Source organism: Eschscholzia californica, unplaced genomic scaffold (genome assembly GCF_041429995.1).
Source record: "Eschscholzia californica isolate CP2 unplaced genomic scaffold, dmEscCali1.0.p SCAF_3, whole genome shotgun sequence".
Taxonomy (NCBI): Eukaryota; Viridiplantae; Streptophyta; class Magnoliopsida; order Ranunculales; family Papaveraceae; genus Eschscholzia; species Eschscholzia californica.
The window spans coordinates 27,814,974-27,837,546 of record NW_028238420.1 but is presented as its reverse complement, the minus strand read 5'-3'; the positions used below and the strand labels follow the sequence as shown (position 1 = coordinate 27,837,546).

Here is a 22,573-nt window from a genome sequence, read left to right as displayed (position 1 = left end):
ACAAACAATGCAGCCAGACCATATTTTATGTCCAACAGTGGTTGGTTACTGATGCTCCACCTTATCAACTATCCACAGTTCTTGATGGATGCTCCAAGAAGACTGATGCATAGGGGCATGTTAGTGGTGGGCCTTTTGTTGTTAGAAGTGTCCAAGGAGAAGGATTTGTTCAATCGGAGTAGAATACTACTAAATTTGTGGATCTATTAGAGTTCAATCGGAGCTCCCCAAACTTATAGGACATGACAGACTTTGATACACCCTTCTCTTCTCTCAACACTTCCTCACCACCAAAAAGTAATTCAAGAATTAATCCTTTCTCTTCTATACTTATGAAATAATCTCCTCTTTCCTCTCACAACTTAACTTATATAGTTGCCCTTTTTGTACTATATTAGATGAAGTTATGCCTTAACTCTATTAGGTTTTACTATTCTCATTGATTGGTCCAATATGTTGGGACACCTACATCATTCTCGCCTTCGTAATGGCTAATTAATGGCGTACTTTGTTTTTTATTTTTTGTTTTTACTCTTCTTCTCATGTTTCCTCCAACATTACTTTAGAAAATGTTCATATCTGATCTCCATCTTGTTGCATTTTGTATATACTTATGAAATGACAAATAAAAAACTTGCTATGTTTCATGTGTTGAACATAAGACATATTTTTTAAAACTCTTGGGGGTAAAGGCCCATAGATTTTCATGTCTTCGTCTTTTTCACCACAGACTTCAATCAACTTGTGTCGGACTCTACCATGCATGTTTCCAACAAAGAAGGCAAGTAAGCTTAATCTATTAGTCCCACATTGTTGGGATAAAGGTAAAGAAGCAAGAGAGGAGGTTATATCTACCTCTTCCTCTGCTTCACAAAACAATGCTTAGCAAAAACCAAAATTTTAAGTAGCTCAAGCTCTTTAGTCCCACACCTTTGGATCATATAAACTTATGTTGGTGATATCAACTTGTGTCGGACTCTACCATGCATGTTTCCAACAAAGAAGGCAAGTAAGCTTAATCTATTAGTCCCACATTGTTGGGATAAAGGTAAAGAAGCAAGAGGGGAGGTTATATCTACCTCTTCCTCTGCTTCACAAAACAATGCTTAGCAAAAACCAAAATTTTAAGTAGCTCAAGCTCTTTAGTCCCACACCTTTGGATCGTATAAACTTATGTTGGTGATATGTGGATGAAAGAGGTGCTCGGGTAGTAACCTTCGGGTAGCGGGCAACTAACGGGCGGATCCTCATGGACGGGTATCGGGCGGGTGTTTCGGGTCAGGACTCGGATATGAGGGATTGTCCGAGTCCCGCCCCTATAGCCCGAGCCATCGGGTCGGGTTTGCCCGGCTCGGGTAGCAGTCGGTTTTCGGGTGTAAACGGTCCGGGCGGATCGGGCCGGGTCTCGGGTTCCCGGACCGTTTTCCCACCCCTATATATATATATGTTTTGAAATACATCGTATATAATATGCCAAAAAAGTAAAAAATAAAATCAGGCCTTTAAATGGCAAATTCGTATGCCAAGAAGTTAGCCTACCTCGAGACCTTCAAAGTATTGTGCCAGACCAAAAAATAACAGTTTGCAATCTAGCCTCCCGATCCATTTGACATCACTACCATCTCTCATTGAATTTCCCCCTCTCACCTATTCGAAAAGAAAAAGAACAAGGGAGAAGAGCAAAAAGAATGAGGAGAGAGAATCCCTCGGTCCGTCGATCTTTGCCTCTTCCTTTTTCAAAAAGGAGATGAGAGTGCCCATAACTAAACTTAAAGGGCCAGGCTTAGAACAGGAAACACATGCTGGGCAATTGGGCATAGTAGATTAGCCTGGCCCCCCTTAGGTGGGTCAGTCCTAGTCCAATTAACACAACTAACTCGAGTGAATAGTAATTACTTTGAGATAAGAAACACAATAAAAAGAGGGACCCACACAATTCCTTAAATCACAAAAACAGAATAGCTCCCGTGGATCCACCTACTATAAGTCGCTGAAAGTCTCACAATTGAGTCATTGACCCGCAACTGGCTAACCCGGTACCCTCATTTTCTCTCTCTCTCTCTCTCTCTATTTTCTTGAACAGAAAGACATCGAGAAAATTAGCAAATGACACTATAAAAACAAACTTGCAGACACGAAGCTGAGTAAATATCATCACCCAAATCTCCTTTCTATCTCCACTTAGAGAGAGAAAGAAAGAAGAGACTAGAGAGAGAGAGAGAGAGAAGAGATGCATCTCTATAATGCTTGGCTTCCACCACCGGTTGAAGAAGAAACGAAGAGAGAGAAAGAATCATTCTCATCTGTTGTGCGTTTAGTCAAGGAATCATGGAAACCTGATGATCCTGAATCAATTTACTCAACTCTCAAATGGATTTCAGTTATCGACCTGTTAGTGTTCCAATTACCTTTTCTCACTTTCTATTTTTATAGTTTAGTTTAATTTTTGGGAATTTGCTTCGTTTTTTTGGTGTGTTTTTAAGTTCATTTCACAATTGAGCTTTATTTCATGTTAGATTTGATGTTGTTTAGTTTGTTTTTTCGTTTTCTTGTTCAAATTTCATTAGGATTTTAGGTTTTTGTTATGTTCTATATCCCTATTCACTATTAGATTTAGGGAGTTATCACTGATCAGTACAATTTAGTTAATTTTAGTTCAACAATTGGTTCAATTTCAATTTAAAGAGAGAGAGAGAGAGTCGATGCTTGCCTATGATATAAGAACATGGGTCCAAAACCTTGTTCAAGATGAATTTTCTTCCTCTGGAATTTTGAAAATTCTAATAAGAAATGGTATGAAAAACCTCTCTCTCTCTAATACTTCAATGAAGTAGACAAAAATAAACGGTTTGTGTTTGGTAATGTATGTCTGTTGACTCTGATGATACAAATTATACAATATGAATCCCAAGAAAACCCTGAACCAGTAAATGCCCAAAGGCCTTAAGCATGCTTTAGGCGTAGCTTAGGTCTACAAAAACTTGGTGCAAGAGAGACTTTAAAATCTAGCCTGTAGGATTTGCTCGTTAGTGTAGTGATAAAAGTGTTGATAAATAATCAGATCAATAGTATTAAGATTTTTCAAAATGCTACTTTAAGATGGTCTCGTACTGCTGTTTCAAATGCTAACTCTATGACATGACATTCCCAAACAAAATAATGCAACAAACAGTAAAGGGGGATGGGTGGGTCAATTCAACAGTGACCCTCAGTACTAGCGCTGGATACACCTGTGACTTAGTAGTGGCCTTGATCTTGGATTGACCAGATTCGTGCCTCGAGTCAGAGCAAACTTGGTGATATTTGTTTCTTTTATTACGTATTCATTATAAGAAATAGAGAAGTAGAAAAAAAGAAGTGCAACGCCAGATCGGCTTCTTGAGCAAATCTAGATAGATATGTTCCAGCTCGAGGGAATGATCTATTTACCAAAGAAAAAAGATTGCAGATAACTACAGAAAAAGACATATGGCATAGAATAAGACATGTCATAATGAGGAAAAAAAGAAGTAGAAGAAGAATTTGAAAGGCTTTCGGTCCTTTCCTCTTTCTTTCCCTTTCTCTCACTTTCTCACTTGGCTGAATAGATAACATGTTCTTTTATAATTTTAAAGAATAGATGCATGACTAAGTCACTCGACGGGTCAAACGGCCCATGACTCGCCAACGTAGTGACAACTTTCGTGATGAGTAAGAAAATCCTAAACTTCGGGCTCCATTGGCAATATGCTCGGTCTACCCCTGTTCGAGAGCTAATCCACAAGTAATACACTAGTTGGAGTACCAACCTACAGTAACATTTATCTTGCTTAGAGCGATGACTATGACTTGAATCACAACCTAGATGTTAGGTTATTATACATCATATGTTAACAACCATTTTAAAGGACTGCAGTGCTAAGCGGTTAACGGACTAGGCTCGGGATCGACCAAGGGCCGAGCTCGAGCCAAGGGCCGAGCTCGAGCCAAGGGCCGAGCTCGAGCCAAGGGCCGAGCTCGAGCCAAGGGCCGAGCCGAGTTACTCGACCAAGTTTGGGTTATATGCAAAAATTTTAGGGCTTTGGTGCTTCCTTTTTTTCTTCTCAAATTATATTTGAAGTTCTTTCTTATGACTTTGAGACTTGATATTTTATACTTTCTACGGCAGTTTGATATGTTTAAATACATTTTGGTATCTCCAAAAACTATTACTAGAATTCCTAAAAATTTCAATGAGTATTTACTAATTTACAACTTTTTAGATGACTTTTCATATTTTGAGAAGACAAAAACAACAAGTGAATATTATAAACTGTGTAAAAAAAAATTGTGTTTGTAATGTTTTTTTTTTCTTTCCAACATTTTATATGAAGTTCTTATTTATTACTTTGAAATTTTCTATTATATACTTTCGAAAAAAATTTGGTATTCCTAACTACCTTTTAGCATCTCTAAAATCTATTACTAAAAGTTGCTTATAATTTTAATGAGTATTTACTCATTTACAACTTTTTAAATGACTCTTCATATTTCAAAAGACAAAAACAAGGGAAAATAGTAATATAAAAGTAAATTATTCAGCGGAGTTAGGGCGAGCCAAGCTGACTTGGGACTCTGTCTAGACTCGGCCTAGTTAGTAGGTTAAACCCTAGATTGAGGGACTTGTCCTACCCCCAAGCCCAAGCCAAGTCCCAAGTTACTCGACTGAGTCATTCAAGTTTAACAACATAGCTACAGCGTATTTCACATAAACTTTGATGGCTTAACAGGACGGTCCAAATCTAATATTTTTTTTAGTTGTTCTAATCTTACCTATTCCTTTTTTTTTTAAGATTTTAAGTTTCATGTTTTTCTTATAAACGTGAAAAAAACATTTTAGTTGTATCTTCTATGTGGTTAAATACGTGTTTAGTATTACATTTCCGTTAATCATTACCCTTGTGGCTTATGATCCAAAGGCTTTATGAGGGGATGATCTCAGAATGTTGATTAAGCCAATCCTTAAGCATCTACATGTGTGTACTTCTTAAGTATGGGACTGAAACCCATAATGATGTACAGGGGTTAACAAAAGCTTAAACAGAGGTTTACAGTTGTTAAAATACCTAAATATAATTGAAGTAGCCGACCATTAGGGGAATGACCCTAAATGTGTAGTCACCTCACATCATAACTGTAGGGACGTGCAATTTACATGTCAAGTCCGTGCCCGTGGACATGGCTCGTTATATAAGTGGATCCATTACTAACTTGCAGATGTTTGAGTATATCCTTTGTGTACTTTGTTATTGTGTTAAAAGTGTTCTCTGACATAATTTTGAGTTGCTGAAGTATACCAAAGAGCAATGGTTCATAGAGCTTTCTTTATGAAAGAAAATATTTTCCGAGTCATTTTTGATAAAGCATTTTCTTTTCTGAAAATGCACTTAGTCTTACATTTTCTTTTTCAGTTTCATAAAGGCGAAAAGCGAAGTTTCTCTTGAAGAAGTAGGGGAAGTTGTGGAGCTTGGCTTACAACTGTTTCACATATCACAGAACAAACTATATGTTCAGGTGAGAGGAGAGTTTCTTTTACGAACTTGTATTAATTTCTGATACTAATATGAAAAGCTACATCCCCTACTTGCAGGATCTTGGTTTTAAACTTGTGACTAAATCAAATTTTATGATGGATTAGGTTAGATGGGGGAGTATCTTATTCAAGTTGTTGACTAAGTACGGAAAGAAGTTGTCATTAAAGGTTCAGTGGCGTCCACTCTATGACACGTTGATGCAGACACATTTCTCACGGTGAGTGTCTTTTTAAGTGTTTCTGTTCTATTGCTCGAGATTCTTTGACGTTTAATTCTGGAATATAATGTTCTAATAGTTGTTAGTGTTCATGCTCACGTAAGCTTCTGCATACATTATAGTGGTTTACCTGACTTGTACTTTCAGCATTCTTGCTCCTGAAGTATAGAGATTAGTTAATCCAATTTCAGTACTATATTGTTACTGTGCGCGGACATGTTTAGGCTGTTATGCTTTCATGACCGGGCTCATGTTGTCCTTACCTAGTCACATACATGTCGTTTGTCTTGTAAGGCGCTGTCGATTGCAATCCAGTCCTATGCAGCTATATTGGCTAACATTACGAAGTAATATGTGGTTGAGAGTTGCATTTTGACATTTGTTGGTATGAGAGGTGTCTGATCCGCTTTAAAGTTCTACATAAACACCATAGATTTTCTGGTTTTTTTGTTGTGCGTTACAAAAATATCAAGCCTTTGTCATCATTCCCTTGCAGCTATTCTAATTTTTATTGAGAGCTTGCATGGACTTTGCTCTATGTAGTTGATGCTTTATATGGCCGTGTTAGTAACTATGGTTCTGCATTTGTACAGCAATACTGGTCCAGAAGGATGGAGACTGAGACAACGACACTTTGATGCTGTTACATCCCTTATTAGATGTTGCAGGAGGTTCTTTCCACCAGGCTCCGCGTCAGAGATATGGGACGAATTCAGGTTATTGATCAGCTTTTGTTCACTTGGTTGGAAAAAGTTCCCTTTGATGAATTGTCTTATTGGTTTGATTGAAGTTGGCTGGAGACGAATAGAAGTCTTTTGCATTTTTCTTTTATCTAAATTTGCAGTAAACCTTTAGATTAGATGCACTTTCCTTCGTAGTTATTTTTTTCCGATGCACTCCAACCCCGGTATTAAGTTTTGAGTCTTGCTAGAAAGAGACATCTTCTGTGGTAATATTTCGGTTAGTCTAGAAAGAACTACAATCTATAGAAGTGGTCAAATATTACACAAAGGAATTAAATATGATCTTATTTCGCATGAGGATGATCTACTATATTAGAACTTTATCGTTCCGAAAAACCATAGTGGAGGCCACTTTATGTGCCCCACATGCTGTGAACTAAGTGTGAACTTAAATAGAAGGTGTGTTATTTCACATATTTGTATTATGCAAGAAACAAGGTGTGGTGCCTAAGGTGTATTGATGCAAGAAAATGAGAAACCATAGCTGGGGTTTTGCTAGCAAGCCTTATCTAAGGGGTGTTATCAGGATTATACTGAAAAACGAATTGGTTTTCTACTTTCCTGTAAGAGGTGGAATCAATTACTCAAAGTTGGAGCAGAATAAGTTGAATTGTTTTAGAGAGTTCATTTATAAAAGAAGAATGTTTCTAGATGCGTAAACTCGAGGAAAAGTATGACATTTGAAAGTGGGATAGTTCTTGCAAAGCACATCTTTTTCTCGTGAACTTTGTTTGATTTGGATTGTTCTCCATTCTCTCTTTGGGTCCTTTTGAGTTTCGAGTTTGGTCATCTATTGACAGTTGTTCCTTCATTATGTTTTTTTGTAGATGTAGGAGGAAACCGAGATTATCTAGTACCTACACAAAATGTTACGCTTTTCATACTATTTTCTCCAAATTTTGCTCAGAACATTCAACATATGTTTATTCTTACATTTTGCTAATTCCGCCAAAATTTATATAAAAGAAATTTGCAAATTGATGTTCATGTTGTTTGGTCGAAAGAGAAATACGTTGCTCATTTCGGGGGAAATATTTGTAATTTTGTACCTGCCATGTTGTGCACTCTTCATCCTGCGGTAACTAAACGCGTTATTGTGTAAGCATCAGTTTTGACCCATTTGAGTCATCAGGCCACACCCTTTTCATCTGAACTACAAAGAAAGTAGCTACCTTTTTTCTTTATGTAAGCACTAAGCACGCACGCGCGTGGGCACACACAAACACTCACGCACACAGCATATATTTGATACTTTTGTCTTTGCTTGGGTTTAGGGTGTTTGTGAAAGATACAACCTCCAAATTGTTTCTTTCAGTTGCCCTCCAGCGAAAGAAATTTTCCACTAACGAGATCGCCCTACTGGTTTTAGTATTTAACTTTTTTTTTTTACTTATGTAGATCCCAATTGGAAAATCCCTGGCATAATTCTACATTTGAAGGTTCTGGGTTTATAAGGTTGTTTCTTCCAACAAATTTGGACAATCAAGATTTCTTCTCACAGTAAGGATATTTAATCTTTTGCAGGACCTATATTGTTGTTAATCCTTTTGAAGTTTTGTTTGATTGATTATAGTACAAAGTCACACTCTTATTTTTGTAAATGTCAGTGACTGGATTAAACACTGCATAGATCGGTGGGATTCTGTACCAAATTGTCAGTTTTGGGACAGTCAGTGGGCTGCTGTAATTGCCCGTTGTATTAAGAACTACAATTTTATAGACTGGGAAGATTTCTTACCAGTACTTTTCACCCGTTTCTTAAATATGTTTGAGGTGAGTTCAGAAATGCCACAAATATGTGATAAGTGATACAATTTAATTAACCTTATCTGTTAAGATGAAATACAAAGTCTAAAGTTGTCATGTTATTAAAGGTACCCGTTGCAAATGGCACTCCGTCATACCCATATGCCATGGAAGTCCCAAGAAACACGAGGTTCTTGTTCTCCAACAAAGCGGTTACCCCTGCTAAGGACATTGCCAGATCAATTGTAAGGAAGATGCTGTTTGTGTTCAGTTTGTTGGTGTATATATATATAATTTAATATATGTAACGTATATGTATATAGATAAATAGTTATCCAGTCACAGTTTAGATGACAGTATCATATATTCAGGTGTATCTCTTAAAGCCTGGAAGTTCGGCGCAGGATTACTTTGACAAATTGGTCAACCTCTTAGAGCAGTTTGTTTCTGGCATTTCAATGCTTGACTTTTCATCTTCTAATGCTTCCTTTTTGTTAACTCATGCAACGTAACCCGCGTCTGTCATCTGTTTTTGCTGTTTTAGATATTACCATCCATCTAATGGAGGACGTTGGACTTACACTTTAGAGCGGTTCTTACGATACTTGGTCATTACCATGCAAAAGCGCCTCCAGCGTGAGCAGCAGTAAGAAGTTTCTACTATTAGATAGTATGAGATTTGTTCCTTAGGAACTGTAGGATTTTGCAGGTTGAATTTAAACCTTCCATACTGATTCTTCTCGATACAGGAAAACGGATGAGCCATTGCTGCCCGAGTTTTATCTAGGAAAATCAGAAAGAACATTATTCGTCAAAGTGGTGCTGAAGTTAATTGAACGTGGGCAGTACAGCAAAAATGAGTCCCTTGCTGAGACTGTTGCTGCTGCAACCTCTATTTTAGCATATGTGGAGCCTTCTTTGGTCCTTCCTCTTATAGCTTCTCGCTTTCATATGGCCTTGGAGACAGTTAGTTTTCTTCCTTCAATTTTCATTTACATCTTACTGTAGTAGAGTTTTTATTTTTTGATTCCTGCTTTTCCCTGTTCTCTTCAAGGATATCTCTAGAGTAATAACTCTATAGCAAATAGAGGGTCCACATTACAACAGTGCCTTGCTGTGACACTAACGTCTTTTTTCCTTGTATTTTACTTAGATGACAGCCACTCACCAACTGAAGACTGCTGTCACATCAGTTGCATATGCTGGTCGGGCTCTCTTTCTTGCGTCATTATCGTCTTCATCACAAACTAATGAACTTGACAGTACAAATAACTTCATGGATCTTCTGATGAGTTCTTTATCCAATGCCTTACTTGGTATGGATGCCAATGATCCCCCTAAGACATTGGCAACCATGCAATTGATTGGTTCCATGTTTTCCAACGTAAGCACCAACTTATGACCATATGCGTTGATAGTTACTGCTTTTGCTTTCTTACTAATTACCTGTGTTTTGAATGCAGATAGCAATATTGTCTGATAATGAAGACGGGCTATCATTTATGGCGTCCATTGGCTTCTCTGAATGGCTTGATGAGTTTTTATGTCGCTTATTTTCTTTATTTCTACACTTGGAACCCAGCAGTGTTCTGTAAGCTGTCCATATGTCACATTCTCCTGTCTCTTTTTTCCTTGAGTTCTCTTCAGCAAGTATTTATTATGTATGCAGCTATTACTATGTTACTTAATCATATTATTTTGTACTGCAGAAATGAAGGTGTCCCCACATCAGCAACATCAGCAACTTTCCTGGTGGAAGACGGTCCTTATTTCTTTTGCATGCTGGAAATATTACTTGGAAAACTATCAAAACGTTTATACAGTCAGGTATTGAGTTATTCTTAAGTATATAATTGCGTTCCATTCATACTTCGCTGCACCTAGATATTGTTATGTTATCTTTTTAGCACACTCTCTGCAGGCCTTGAAGAAAATATCCAAGTTTGTTATGACAAATATCCTTCCTGGAGCTATTTCAGAAGTTGGACTTCTTTGTTGTGCATGCGTCCATTCTAATCCAGAAGAAGCTGCTGGGCACCTTATTGAACCAATTTTGAAGTCTGTCATATCCTCCTTGAAAGGGACACCTCTTACAGGTTTTGGGGGAAGTGGAGTTTCAGCCTCGCTGCCAGCAAAGGTTTTCTACTTGATTCTATTTTACTTATTACTTTTTGTATCCGGAACTATAACTCCATTTATAATTGCAGGCGAAGCCAACACTTTCTCCAGCTCTGGAGACAGCAGTTGATTATCAGTTGAGAGTATTATCTGTTGCAATAACGTATGCAGGTCCAGTACTTCTTCGATATAAGGAACAACTCAAACAAGCAATTGTAGCTGCCTTTGAAGCTCCATCTTGGAAGGTGTTTGTATATACCTTTGTTTGGAATTATCATTTGCATTTGCTGCGGTTCAGTGTTAATAAATTTCTAAACAGATTCTTCTCTAACTAATTCATAAGAATTAACTTTAGTTCTTGGGTTTTATTAAATTTTGCTATCTTTTGAAATATTGTTCATGATATCGTAGGTTAATGGAGCTGGTGATCACGTTCTTCGGTCTCTCCTCGGAAGCATGGTCCATTATTATCCCATTGACCAATATAAGTATGCTCACATATTTTTTCACCATTCTTTTACAATTTGTTAACTGCTATTATGTAAATAGAGTACCTATGTTCAGGTGTATCTTTCATCACCCTGACGCTGCTCCTTTGGAAGAATGGATTAGCACAAAAGGTTTCCATAATGATGAACATTTGAAGGCAAAATGGCATGTCCCGATTGAGGATGAAGTTTTGTTTGCCAATGAGCTCTTAAAGCTTCATTTTGGTTCAGCTTTAGATGATCTTCTCAGAATATGTCAGACTAAATTCCATTCTGACCCTGGTACGCCATGCATTCATTTGCTCTACTAGTTTTTAACCCTTTGTCTATTATCTTGTGCATGGACATGAAATACATGAGTTTTGTAATAGAGAAATGTGTTACTGGAAGATTTCGGTTCAATTAGGGGTTGCTCGTTGTATTTTGGATTCTATGAAGTAATTGGTGGAAATCAGTTGCTCGGTAGGTTAATTAGAGCGAATTTGGAATAATTTCAATATTCCAAATCGTCAAAAGGGAGTTCCAAGTCCGAGTTCCCTCAGATTGCAAATTTCCATCTCCTGACGTGTGACGAATTTGAATTAGATTTTAGGATCATGGCGACATTGGTTGGCTGCTACTGCGCTTTAGGAAGGATTTAGAAAGTCGGCCATTTGGTGATCAAGTAGAGTAGACTCGGGGGTCTGTGAAGACCTCCAAATCAGTCAAAGGTGTTTCAATAAATACCATTGATTCTAGATAACTATAAATCCACTTTACTATGCATTCACTTGGATTATGAATGCTTAAAAATATTCATGGACATAACATTTTTTTTACCTTCAATGATCTATGCTAACTTCTGTCAGTTCTGTAATTCTTTATTTAACTGAGTTCAGATATTGGGCTCATTTAACAGATCCAAGGACATTTCTCAGTGAGCAATTTCCACTCTGTAGATCATCCTTAGCAATAATCCAATCATTGAAGACTTCCAGCCCCTCATCTACATGATAAAGTTATGAAGTCATTTTGGAGGGCTAGAAGTCTGAGAATGATGTGATCTTCCTTGAGGATTATCTAAGAGCGAGTAAATGATTCTAACTGGAAATAGTTCTTGGACCATCTTCAGCTTGTTCTTTACAAGAGTTAGAAATGGATCCGTCGATCATTATTGATCCCTATTCAGCTTCACACGGGGTTAGGTGTTTTTGATTGGGAAAAAAAATTCCCCTATGTGTGATCTATATAGGATTTGAAAAACGGAGGTTTTTCCACACCTGTGTAAGAAGGAACCTGCCTGTTATGATTTATCTATGTAACACAGATACTTCAGTGTAATACTTATCAGTCACGAACAGTTGGGTGTTTTGCGGATACTTGCAGCAACTTCAACGTTGTAATGTGAGGTTCTGTCTGTAGATGTTGTATACTTTGCACAGAACTGTTAGGTACTTAGGTCCTCAAAATACCACCCTTGGTCGATGCCATCATTGTCGTTTGCGTCGTTATCTAACAATGCTCGAGTGATGTACTGGTACTGTTTGTATTGGTATTTCTTAGATTACACTATAAGACACCTCGTACGTGATATTGGTGATCCGTATAACTCAGCTACTTATCCTATAATTGTTAATATGTCCTTAGTCCTAATTAATCGCCAACTTTTTGAGTAAATTCTCTTAAATATGGGTAACAGTTACCAGCAATTTTTTTCCCAGTTAGAGGGAAGTTTTCTTTATATGCTATATGAAATTATTGAGAGTTGCATGAACTTGTGCTTCAGGAAATGAGAAAGAACACTTGAAAGTGACTCTTTTACGCATTGATTCTTCGCTAGAAGGTGTTCTCTCATGCTTGCCTGATTTCCGTCCATCATTTAGGAATGGAGAGATAGGGAATCTAGACCAGAGTTCTTTCTTAATTGCTGGATCAACTGGTTCAACAGTTGGCAACTCCGAATTAAGGGAAAAGGCAGCTGAGATCATTCACGAGGCCTGCAAGTATTGCTTCTTATCCATTTTTCTAACCTTCTGCATGCAGTTTGTTTTATTGCACACTGCAGCAAATTATTGACTTTTTTTGGTCACGGGACAGATATTTCTTGGCAGAAAGATCAGATGATAGTGTCCTTTTGATACTTATAATTCGTATAATGGATGCTTTAGGAAACTATGGTATGTCTCTCTGCATCAAAGAAGTGTATCTTCTGCTATGGTATGAAATTGTTGCCAACAGGTGAACCTTATCATTCCTCACTTCTTTTCATTTTAATGTCTACAGGAAGTTTGGAGTATGATGACTGGTCAAATCACAGGCAGGCTTGGAAATTGGAATCTGCTGCTGTGATAGAGCCTCCAACGAATTTTATCGTTTCTTCTCATTCACGGGGAAAGAGAAGGTTATGCCTCTCTTTCATGATTATTTTTGCATTTGATAGAATATAAACCAAGTCCCGATTTCTAACTGTTTAATGCATATTCTATTTCTTTTACAGGCCCAGATGGGCACTTATTGACAAGGCATACATGCATAACACATGGAGATCATCCCAGTCATCATACCATTTATTCCGTATGAGTGGAAATATGTCGCCATCAGATCATGTGTTCGTTTTAATGGATGATCTTCTGAATCTCGCTTTGCATAGCTATGAAACTGTCCGAGCGTGAGTCCATTAACGTTCTATTTATGATCCTTTATCATGATAAATAATAGTTTTTCATGTCAACTTGCATAATTCAGATACTAATTAATAGTTTATTACCAAATAGTTGATAGTAGTGATGTAACTGGTAGTCTATAGTCGTTTCATTGTGGACCACCGACCACAAACTTACATGCGTCAAGTGGCTTCCTGAATGTGTTAGTGGTGTCTAAAAGTGATAACGTCATCATCCTAGGTATTAAAGGTTAACAATAGGCCGATCTAAATTCCATCAAGGTGTAGTTACGTGTTTCTAGCTTTTATTACGAAGTCAGGGTTATGATCCAAGTAAATAAGATGGTATTTCATTGTTAACTGGTTATCTGAAAGTAAGTTATGTGGGGTCTCTTAATTTATGCTATGATGCTCTCCTCTATCTCATTTTGGTCATTGAATTGGGCTGCAGACTTGCTGGAAGATCTCTTGTAAAGATGCTAAAACGGTGGCCGTTTATGATATCGAAATGTGTTCTAGCATTTACTGAGAACCTGAGCAATCCAAATTCACCAGAACATGTGGTGTTGGGTTCGTGCTCCATTCTTGCTACACAAACGGTTCTCAAGCATTTGAGCATGGTGATTATACCCAACAAGATTGCTTTGGAGAACTTTTTAGTGAGATTATTCTGACTCCATATTCTTTTTTTTCCTCTTTAGGATACGAAGTCCTTATCCTCATTTCTTCTCAGCATCCTTGCGAGGTGCATCTTATTCTTTCTACTAGCATATAATAGTTAATCTAGTTTCACTTGCCTTTTCAAGTTGATGAATTTTATCCCCATATAGCTCTTACCTTTCCTACCATCTGTTGTTTGTAGCTCCCACCATGAATCACTAAAAGCTCAGAAAGCTATCAGTGAGGTAAATTAAATAATAGTAGTAAGATGTTTACGGTACATTTTGAACTGTGTTACCTGATGCCGTTTGACATCGCCAGCTCTTTGTCAAATACAACATTCACTTTGCTGGAGTATCAAAAAGTATTCTCAGCCCATCAGACAAGCATTCAGCTGAATCAGAGTTTGCAGATCTGGTCTCTCGGATCGCTTCTCTAAGTTTTGATGCCACTGGATTACATTGGCGGTAAATTCTTTTTGTCTTCTTTCATTTTTGTAATTCGCTTCTAATGTGGTAAGATTACATGCCAAACAGTGTTATCTATGGCTAATGTGCAGAAACGTTAGTCAGAATATCTTTTCAAGTGTGTAAAGCAAATTTCTTATTCTCTACTGGAGCTGCGGATATTTCTTTGTCTGCAAACAACTAAACGAGTTTGGTTAACGTTTTTTAGGTACAATTTGATGGCTAACAGAGTACTGCTATTGTTAACCATGGCTTCTAGGAGCGATCCAAACTTATCCTCAAAGATTCTGAGCAAAACTACTGGTTAGATTTTGTTAGAATAATTAATGCATCAATACTATCCACCTAAAGGTTTTTATTAGTCATGACCTATGTACAAATGCATCCTATTTTAGTCTTTCTGCATTTAGTCACTTTTTTCATATTGTAATTGACGATTGTATTCCAGGTCATTTCTTGAAGAATTTGAAAAGTCAACTTCCTCAGACAAGGATACTTGCAATATCAGCTCTAAATACTTTACTGAAAGAATCACCATACAAGATCTCAGCTAAGGAGCAGTATAATCCGTCTATGGACTTCACAGGGAAACATAAATCTCCCCTTGAAGGGTCACTGAGTGAAATATATCAGGAAGAGGGCTTTTTTGGTGAGACATTGAATAGTCTTTCTCATGTTCATATAACCTCGGATACTGATGGGACTTCTCGAGGGAATCATGGAGCATCTATCCAGAGCCAGTCAGACAAATCAATTACTCTTTTCTATTTTGACTTCTCAACATCCTGGCCTCGCACCCCTAGTTGGATCTCTTTACTTGGAAGTGATACTTTTTACTCAAGCTTTGCACGTATTTTTAAGCGATTGATTCAAGAATGTGGTGTGCCAGTGGTATTATCACTTCAGAATGCATTGGAGGAATTTTCAAATGCTAAGGAGAGATCAAAACAGTGCGTTGCTGCAGAAGCACTTGCTGGAGTATTGCATTCTGATGTAAATGGTCTTTTAGGAGCATGGGATAGCTGGATAATGACCCAACTGCAGAAGATCATTCTAGCACCTTCTGTAGAGTCCATACCTGAGTGGGCTGCTTGCATACGTTATGCAGTTACAGGGAAAGGAAAACATGGAAAAAGAGTTCCTCTTCTAAGGCAAAGGATCATGGATTGCCTGATGACACCTTTGCCTCAAACAGTGGCTACTAACGTGGTTGCTAAGAGGTATACTTTTCTTTCAGCTGTACTCATTGAAATTTCCCCACCAAGGATGCCAGTTGCCGAGGTGCAATTACATGAGAAACTTCTGGTAGAGTTGCTGGAGAACATGGGGCACTCATCGGCCCAAGTAAGTGCAATTTGCATTGGACTTCTTTTGTAGCAGTGCTCTTTCCTTTCCACAATGTTCGACATCCACTACCTTTTTTAGTTTTGCTCCCTTTTGCTAGAGTCATCTAAGTATTAAATTGCAATTTGTTCATCTTCATATTGGGCTCTTGAGAGTTTAGATATCATGCTCCGAGACACAGGTCCAGGCTAGACCCGGTCTGAGGCGGAGGATTCCTCTCCCGAGGTTCCACAAACGTTGGAACTTGCTCATCTGCACACCCCTTGCTTGAAGGTTTATTATTTTGATTATGGTGCGGCCAAGCATTGCATTACACCATCTTCTTATTTGACTTCCTATAATTAGTAGTTCTCTCTAAATTTGAGAAACATATTGCTTCCCAGTTCTCAATTTTTGCAGAGTTGTACTTCATATATAAAGAGGCTGTATCGTGCAGGTACGGGAAACTATTGGTGTTGCCCTTTCTGTGTTGTGCTCAAACATTAGGCTTTCTGAATCCTTTATCCAGAACAATTCTTGTGAAGGGGGAGATTATTCTCTCGGAACCAGAAACTGGAATCAGGTTCTTCCACAACGGGCTTCTGAACTGGCTGTAAATATCCAGAATGCTGGTCTGTCTGACAATGTGGAGGCGTTGTCTGGTGAAAATGGGGTTTCAGCTAATGAATCACAAGATGTTAAGTGGATGGAAACGGTATGAATTTTATAGGTGCTAATGTGCTATCACTTGCTGCTGCTTTCACTAAAAATGGAATTAATTTTTACCAAATTTTTATCCTTTCAATTGGGTGCAGATGTTCCATTTTATCATATCATGTTTGAAGTCAGGAAGATCTTCAATTTTGCTTGACGTACTGGTAGATCTTCTTCATCCCGTAATTGCATTGCAGGTACCCAAGCAAAGAAACTTTTTTTTTCGATTTGATGTTCATGAGATTATTAATTTTGTTTCTGCTTAACTAGAAATTAGAAACAATCATTCCACGAGAACAAGTGTTGCAAGTGGGCCACTTACGTGACAGCTTAACTGGATAAATCAATAAAAACATGGACGCTGGCGATATCGTCATATTTTAAAAATATTAGAGGGATTAGGTGTAGGGGTTAGTCGGGAGTAGTAAACAATTAGAAAGTGGATTTAGTTATTTTTTGTAGTCAAGGAATTCATTATAATGAAAAAAAAATTTGAGACATCATGGAGGGAAATTTGCAGTTGAGATTTACTCCCGCGGAAGATAAACGGAAGACATGCAGCTGAGATTTATGCCCAATCTAAAAATGAACTCTTTTCTACAAGGGTTTATAATGAATGTGCTTTGTCAATATTTGTTTGCCTAAAATGTTGTGCTGTAGCGCTCGAGAGTTAATAGACTTCTATTATTATTTGCAGGAAACATCAAACAAAGATCTATCTACGCTAGCTAAGGCTTCTTTTGAATTGCTAAAATGGAGAATATTTCCGGAACCCCATCTGCAAAAGGCTGTTGCTGTCCTCCTTTCATTAGCGAATGACTCTAACTGGCGTACCAGATTTGCAATTCTGACATATCTTCGTACTTTTATGTATAGGTATGGATATTTATAGCTCAGCTCTTACCACCTTTTCAGCATTTAGATCTTGGACTGCAATGAATCTCTTATGTAAACTGGTGGCTGAAGGAGTTAATTTCCACCCAAATAGATAATTAGGATATTTACTTTACCCATGAGGAAACACCAAGAATTCAATTGTTGATCAAATCAGCTAAAGAGCTCCTTGTGTTAGGTTACTCCATAAAACTAGTAAAGAGACTTAACATTCTAGTAAAATTCATAGTACTTGTTGCCAAGGTCTCTAATTAAACTAATTAAAGATAACAGCTTATGGCTCCTAAAATACCGTTCTAAAAGCTATATCGGAAACTTAAAAGTACTAATCCTAATCTTAATTGGAAGCTAATAAAGTATACTCAATAGTTTAAAGGAAGAAACAGTGTAGTTCTTCGTAGATCACTTCGCGTCATTCTCCCTCACTTTGAGAATATCTGACCTATGAAGAGCTAATCACATTCCGTAGAATGTATTTAAGGCAGTTCTATCCTCTCTCACCATCTCCATGGGCATTTGTAGTGGTTCACAGGATTTCTTTTCTGTTTACCTTGCTGTGTTTGTCGAGGATATTGAATATCAAATATGATGTAAGCAGTGGATAGGAGCAAACAATCACTAGTTACTCATATAAATAGTCAGGGGAATTCTTCTATCCAAATTGAAACTTGAAGAATCTCTTGGCTTCAAACAAATTCATCTAAAAGGAAAAAATTAATTTTCTTATAATCTCCTCGTGTGTATAACTCATTTGAAAATACTCAGAATCTTAATGAAGCTCTTTAAAATTACCAGGTACCTACTAAGCCTATTACTCTTTCTAGAGTTCAAATAACTCTAAAATTGGCAACTTGACCACTAAAAATACCATACAATAGGTTTAAAAATACTAACCATGATCTTACATTGGGAGCTAATACAGTCACTTCATAAAATTTTGTATATATATATATATATATATATAATTTTCAACAATGCTTCTTCTTTGATATAAACTCATGTTAAGGTTCTCAACTCTGACATATATCTGTAAAATAGAATATGAACTCTCCAATGTAATGCAGAATTCTCATTACATGTTATATACATCTTAGATCCTGAGTTTTCCCCTTCTTTGCTTTATAGACATCTGAGATCCTGAGTAGGTCTTCGTCGTAAGTTATAACTGCCAAGGGAATTAAGTCTAAATTGCCTTCTTTGTTGATGTCAGGCACACATTTGTTCTCTCAAATGCTGCAAAACAGCAAATCTGGCAAACCACTGAAAAGCTACTTACAGACAACCAAGTTGAGGTAAATGTTTGATTACACAAGGCCTAGCACAAAACCATAGTTGCTCAAGTCTTTTAATTTGCTCTTTTTTTAGCTAATGTTCTGAAACTTATGCCTTTAGTTCCTTATAGTAAATATCTGACGTGTCATGCATTAACCATGTGGAATTCTTTATGCATAGCAAAACACAACAGTTTGACAACTCTTAAGTTGTTGTATAGATCAAGATTCCTTAATTGGTTTGGAGTTTATATATTCCCAAGTCATTGAAATACTTCTGCGGAAGACAATTTCCACATAAGTTGCTTTTAAAGAAAAAGGACGTAATGGTCCACCATCTATATAATTTTCCAACAGAAAATTTTGGACTTGTCCTAAAAACATGGTCCTGAGACCAATATCGAAAAGAAAATTGTAAATACTAGAATGATAGTGGAATACGGTATTGCAATGATAAAGTAGATAAGTTGCATCACTAATATTTTGTAGATAAACGCTGAAAGTCTGGGCCAAACTTACAGAAAGAACAATAGTTCCCTTTATGAATAACTTTTTTAGGTCTTAGCATTAAACAGTAATGAACTAATTAGTAGTTACTAATGAACCAAATACTAATTGTTGGCTTAGGTAAGGGAGCATGCTGCGGGAGTTCTTGCAGGCTTGCTCAAGGGTGGGGATGAGGATCTGGTCAGAGTATTTCGTGATAAAGCCTACACAGAAGCTCTCTCTATTCAAAAGAAACAAAGGAAGAGGTCAGTACTCAGTAGTATATGCACTCTACCAGTGCTTAATGTTACTTTTTCCTCCCAATTTCTTCACACACACACACACACACACACACACACACACACACACACACACACACACACACACATACACACACACACACACACAATTCCGTAATGACTTAGATATGTTCAGATTTTCTGCATGAATAACATGCTTGACCTATATTCGGATGATAAATTTGAAATTTGCAACTGCAGAAGCTCAACGAGTTCGGGTCAGTCGATTGCTTCCACACATGGTGCAGTGCTTGCTTTGGCTGCTTCTGTATTATCAGTTCCTTATGACATGCCCAGGTATGCAGCTAGCCAGTTTAACATAATCATTTTTTCATGGGCACCAGGAACACTTAAAGCAACTTAGAAATATGTACGATAAGAATATGTAAATCTGTACTGTTCTATATAACTTGGTAGTGAGCTGACCCCGCTGAACCATGTACTCTAGTCTTTGCTGCTTAGATCGTTTCCCACAAAAAATACTATATCTCCATGTGAGTCCTAGCCAACACGGAGCAATCCATCCAGATTCATCATTGTGCACGTAAGCTTCCATGGAAATGGACCCCAAAACAAGCCCTGAAGGGCCATGATAACAACATTCACTTTATTTATACCTGTAAATTACATGAAATAATAATTGAGGGAAGCTGTGGTCTCCAAATATTGATCCCGTGACCTCTTGAATTTGGGATGGATACACAACGGTTAGACTGCATCTCCGTAGATTCACTATTACTGTATTACATATTAGTTCTGAACTTAAAGAAAATGAAGTGTCTATGTTTGCATTAATCGTAAGTGACATTATTTCATTAGAGTTATCTTTTTTAATTTCTGTACCAACTCCGTAGATTCATTAGTACATACTAGTTTAGAATCTGAAGAAATTGAAATGCTTCTATTTGTTATATTAATTGCCATGACAATATTTCACTAGAGTTATCTCTTACCATCACAATATATATATTTTGCAGTTGGATGCCTGACCATGTGACCTTATTGGCTCGTTTCATCGGAGAACCATCACCTGTAAGATCTACAGTTATGAAAGCAATTGCAGAGTTCAGAAGGACTCATGCTGATACATGGAGTATTCAAAAAGATTGTTTTTCAGAAGAACAACTTGAGGTATGCTCAAGAAATTTGAGACATAGTATTTTACATGCTCTAACGAACTTTTATGTTGATTCATTTTCTAATTCTCTTTATTGTTTCGGGAATACTGCAGGTTTTGGCTGATACTACCTCTTCGTCGTCATATTTTGCTTGATCTCCATTGGACCCTTAAATAATAGGAAAAAACAAAGCCAGGAAAAATATTTATTATTTCAGAAAATAAAAGCAGAAATGAAGGTTGTCAGACCAAACTCCAGATGATATCTTAAACTAGTTTTACTTACAAATCGCTTAATTTAATCGGAGACGTATAGTAGCTAATCTTGATTGTCAAATACTTCTGTTATAATTGATATATAGCATATCTTTCCCTTTAGGCAATATGATTTCTCACGGACTGCTGCCAAAGTCACTCCCTTTTGTGCTAACTAATATGCCACCTGCTTATAGCAGAAAGGTCTGGTGCTTTCAGCAGCCCTCTTTATCAGATCATTTGATAAGTTGCACAAAACACAATGCGCTTCGATCTTCCATATTGTCGACCGCCATCTTCACCTTTCTCATGCGGTCACACCTGTTTGTGTCATATCGCGTCATTTGCAATCTAGATGTGGTAGGCCGAAAAGAGAAGCTTCTATCTTGGAAATTATTGAATCATTTACTTCTCTGACTCTTTACTTTGAGAAACCTTAAGTTTCTAACGTTATGATCGACACCGTGTATCTTCGTCATCATCAAAGGATTTTACAATTGGCGATCTTTTATCTCGGTGTTTTCAATTTTGTTGTTATTGTTCACTAAGTAAATGAACTTGCTGATTTTTTTTTTAAAATTTTTTGTCAAATTACGATGTATACCTGTTGCCCGATCGACCAATGTCTGCCTTGTCAGGCTAGGAAGATCGACACGGACGAACATTTTTTCAGACCGAAATGCTTGTCCGGTTGTCTGTGCGTACAAGTTTGACTTGCGAGCGTTGCGCCCGGACTGGATGAGTTGTCGTCCGTGAACTGCCCCGATTCCCACACCTACTGCTGAATATTCGTCCGTAAAAAAAATGTATGTATGCAGAACCAGGTAGTTGAAGTCCGGATGATGATCCAAAAATTGGTCATCAGTTGATTGAGGTCAATAAGTCAAGAAAAGATCAAAAGCTTAACGGGGTCAACCCGCATCAAGTCAACATGGAGGTTGAATCCGTAGGAGGTCTGTCACTCAAGCTACAACTGGGAGGTCGGTATGATTGTCCTAGGCGCTTGAGCTAAACTCAAGTGTAATTAGGTCTTCCGTGGGATTTAAGAGAAGACTAAGGAGTTCGAGTAAGTGGGGCCAATGCCTTAATCCCCAAATTCTGGGGAGTTGAAGCATGCCTAATGCTTACCTACTTAATACAGGCAGAGTTAACCCCTGCCAGAGAAGCAGGCAACACCGCCAACATAACCTTTCTGGTCCAGATTGGAGATTCCCATTTGTAAATCACTTATATTGGCAGCACGCTAACCAGGGAGGAAAAGGTAGAGCAGAGCAAGTTCCTAAATTGACCAGTCAGCCATCACTCATAAACTAGACACCAGAGAAGATCACAAACAAAAACAGAAGAACTTTGCACTCGAAAAGCAAGCCGAAATAGCAAGACAGGTAGACAAGCTGCTACCATTTGAAGTAATATTAGTGGTGTTCAAAAGGCCGGGCCGGGCCGGCCCGGCCCGTCTAGGAAAAGGCCAGGCCGGGCTACGGGCCAGGCCTAGGCAGGCCGGGTTGAAATGGTCCCGGGCCGGGCCTCCAACCCGGGTTGGCTAACCAAGGCCCAGCCCGGGACTGGGGACAAACCCGGG

At 37.8% G+C, this 22,573-nt stretch overlaps 1 protein-coding gene across 2 annotated transcripts; it reads left to right on the top strand.

The window, feature by feature from the left end:
* The first annotated feature begins 1,947 nt into the window (after positions 1-1,947).
* PA200 (proteasome activating protein 200) lies at positions 1,948-21,119 on the top strand. Of its 2 annotated transcripts, XM_086669227.1 has the most exons (35): positions 1,948-2,391; positions 5,430-5,532; positions 5,657-5,769; positions 6,363-6,485; positions 7,911-8,012; positions 8,120-8,285; positions 8,387-8,503; positions 8,630-8,697; positions 8,803-8,904; positions 9,008-9,224; positions 9,412-9,642; positions 9,722-9,849; positions 9,968-10,085; positions 10,180-10,395; positions 10,466-10,621; positions 10,788-10,864; positions 10,941-11,146; positions 12,630-12,846; positions 12,941-13,020; positions 13,127-13,244; positions 13,341-13,511; positions 13,957-14,125; positions 14,207-14,250; positions 14,368-14,410; positions 14,487-14,632; positions 14,841-14,935; positions 15,081-15,976; positions 16,413-16,670; positions 16,771-16,866; positions 17,367-17,545; positions 18,774-18,855; positions 19,462-19,586; positions 19,821-19,916; positions 20,597-20,750; positions 20,851-21,119. In XM_086669227.1, exons 1-35 carry the CDS (start codon positions 2,231-2,233, stop codon positions 20,890-20,892), a joined length of 5,415 nt encoding a protein of 1,804 aa, XP_086525353.1. In that variant the 5' UTR covers positions 1,948-2,230; the 3' UTR covers positions 20,893-21,119. The 2 variants fall into 2 exon arrangements, with proteins under 2 accessions (XP_086525353.1, XP_086525354.1); XM_086669228.1 differs by lacking the exon at positions 8,630-8,697 and having other exon boundaries at positions 2,016-2,391.
* The last annotated feature ends 1,454 nt before the right edge of the window (positions 21,120-22,573 follow it).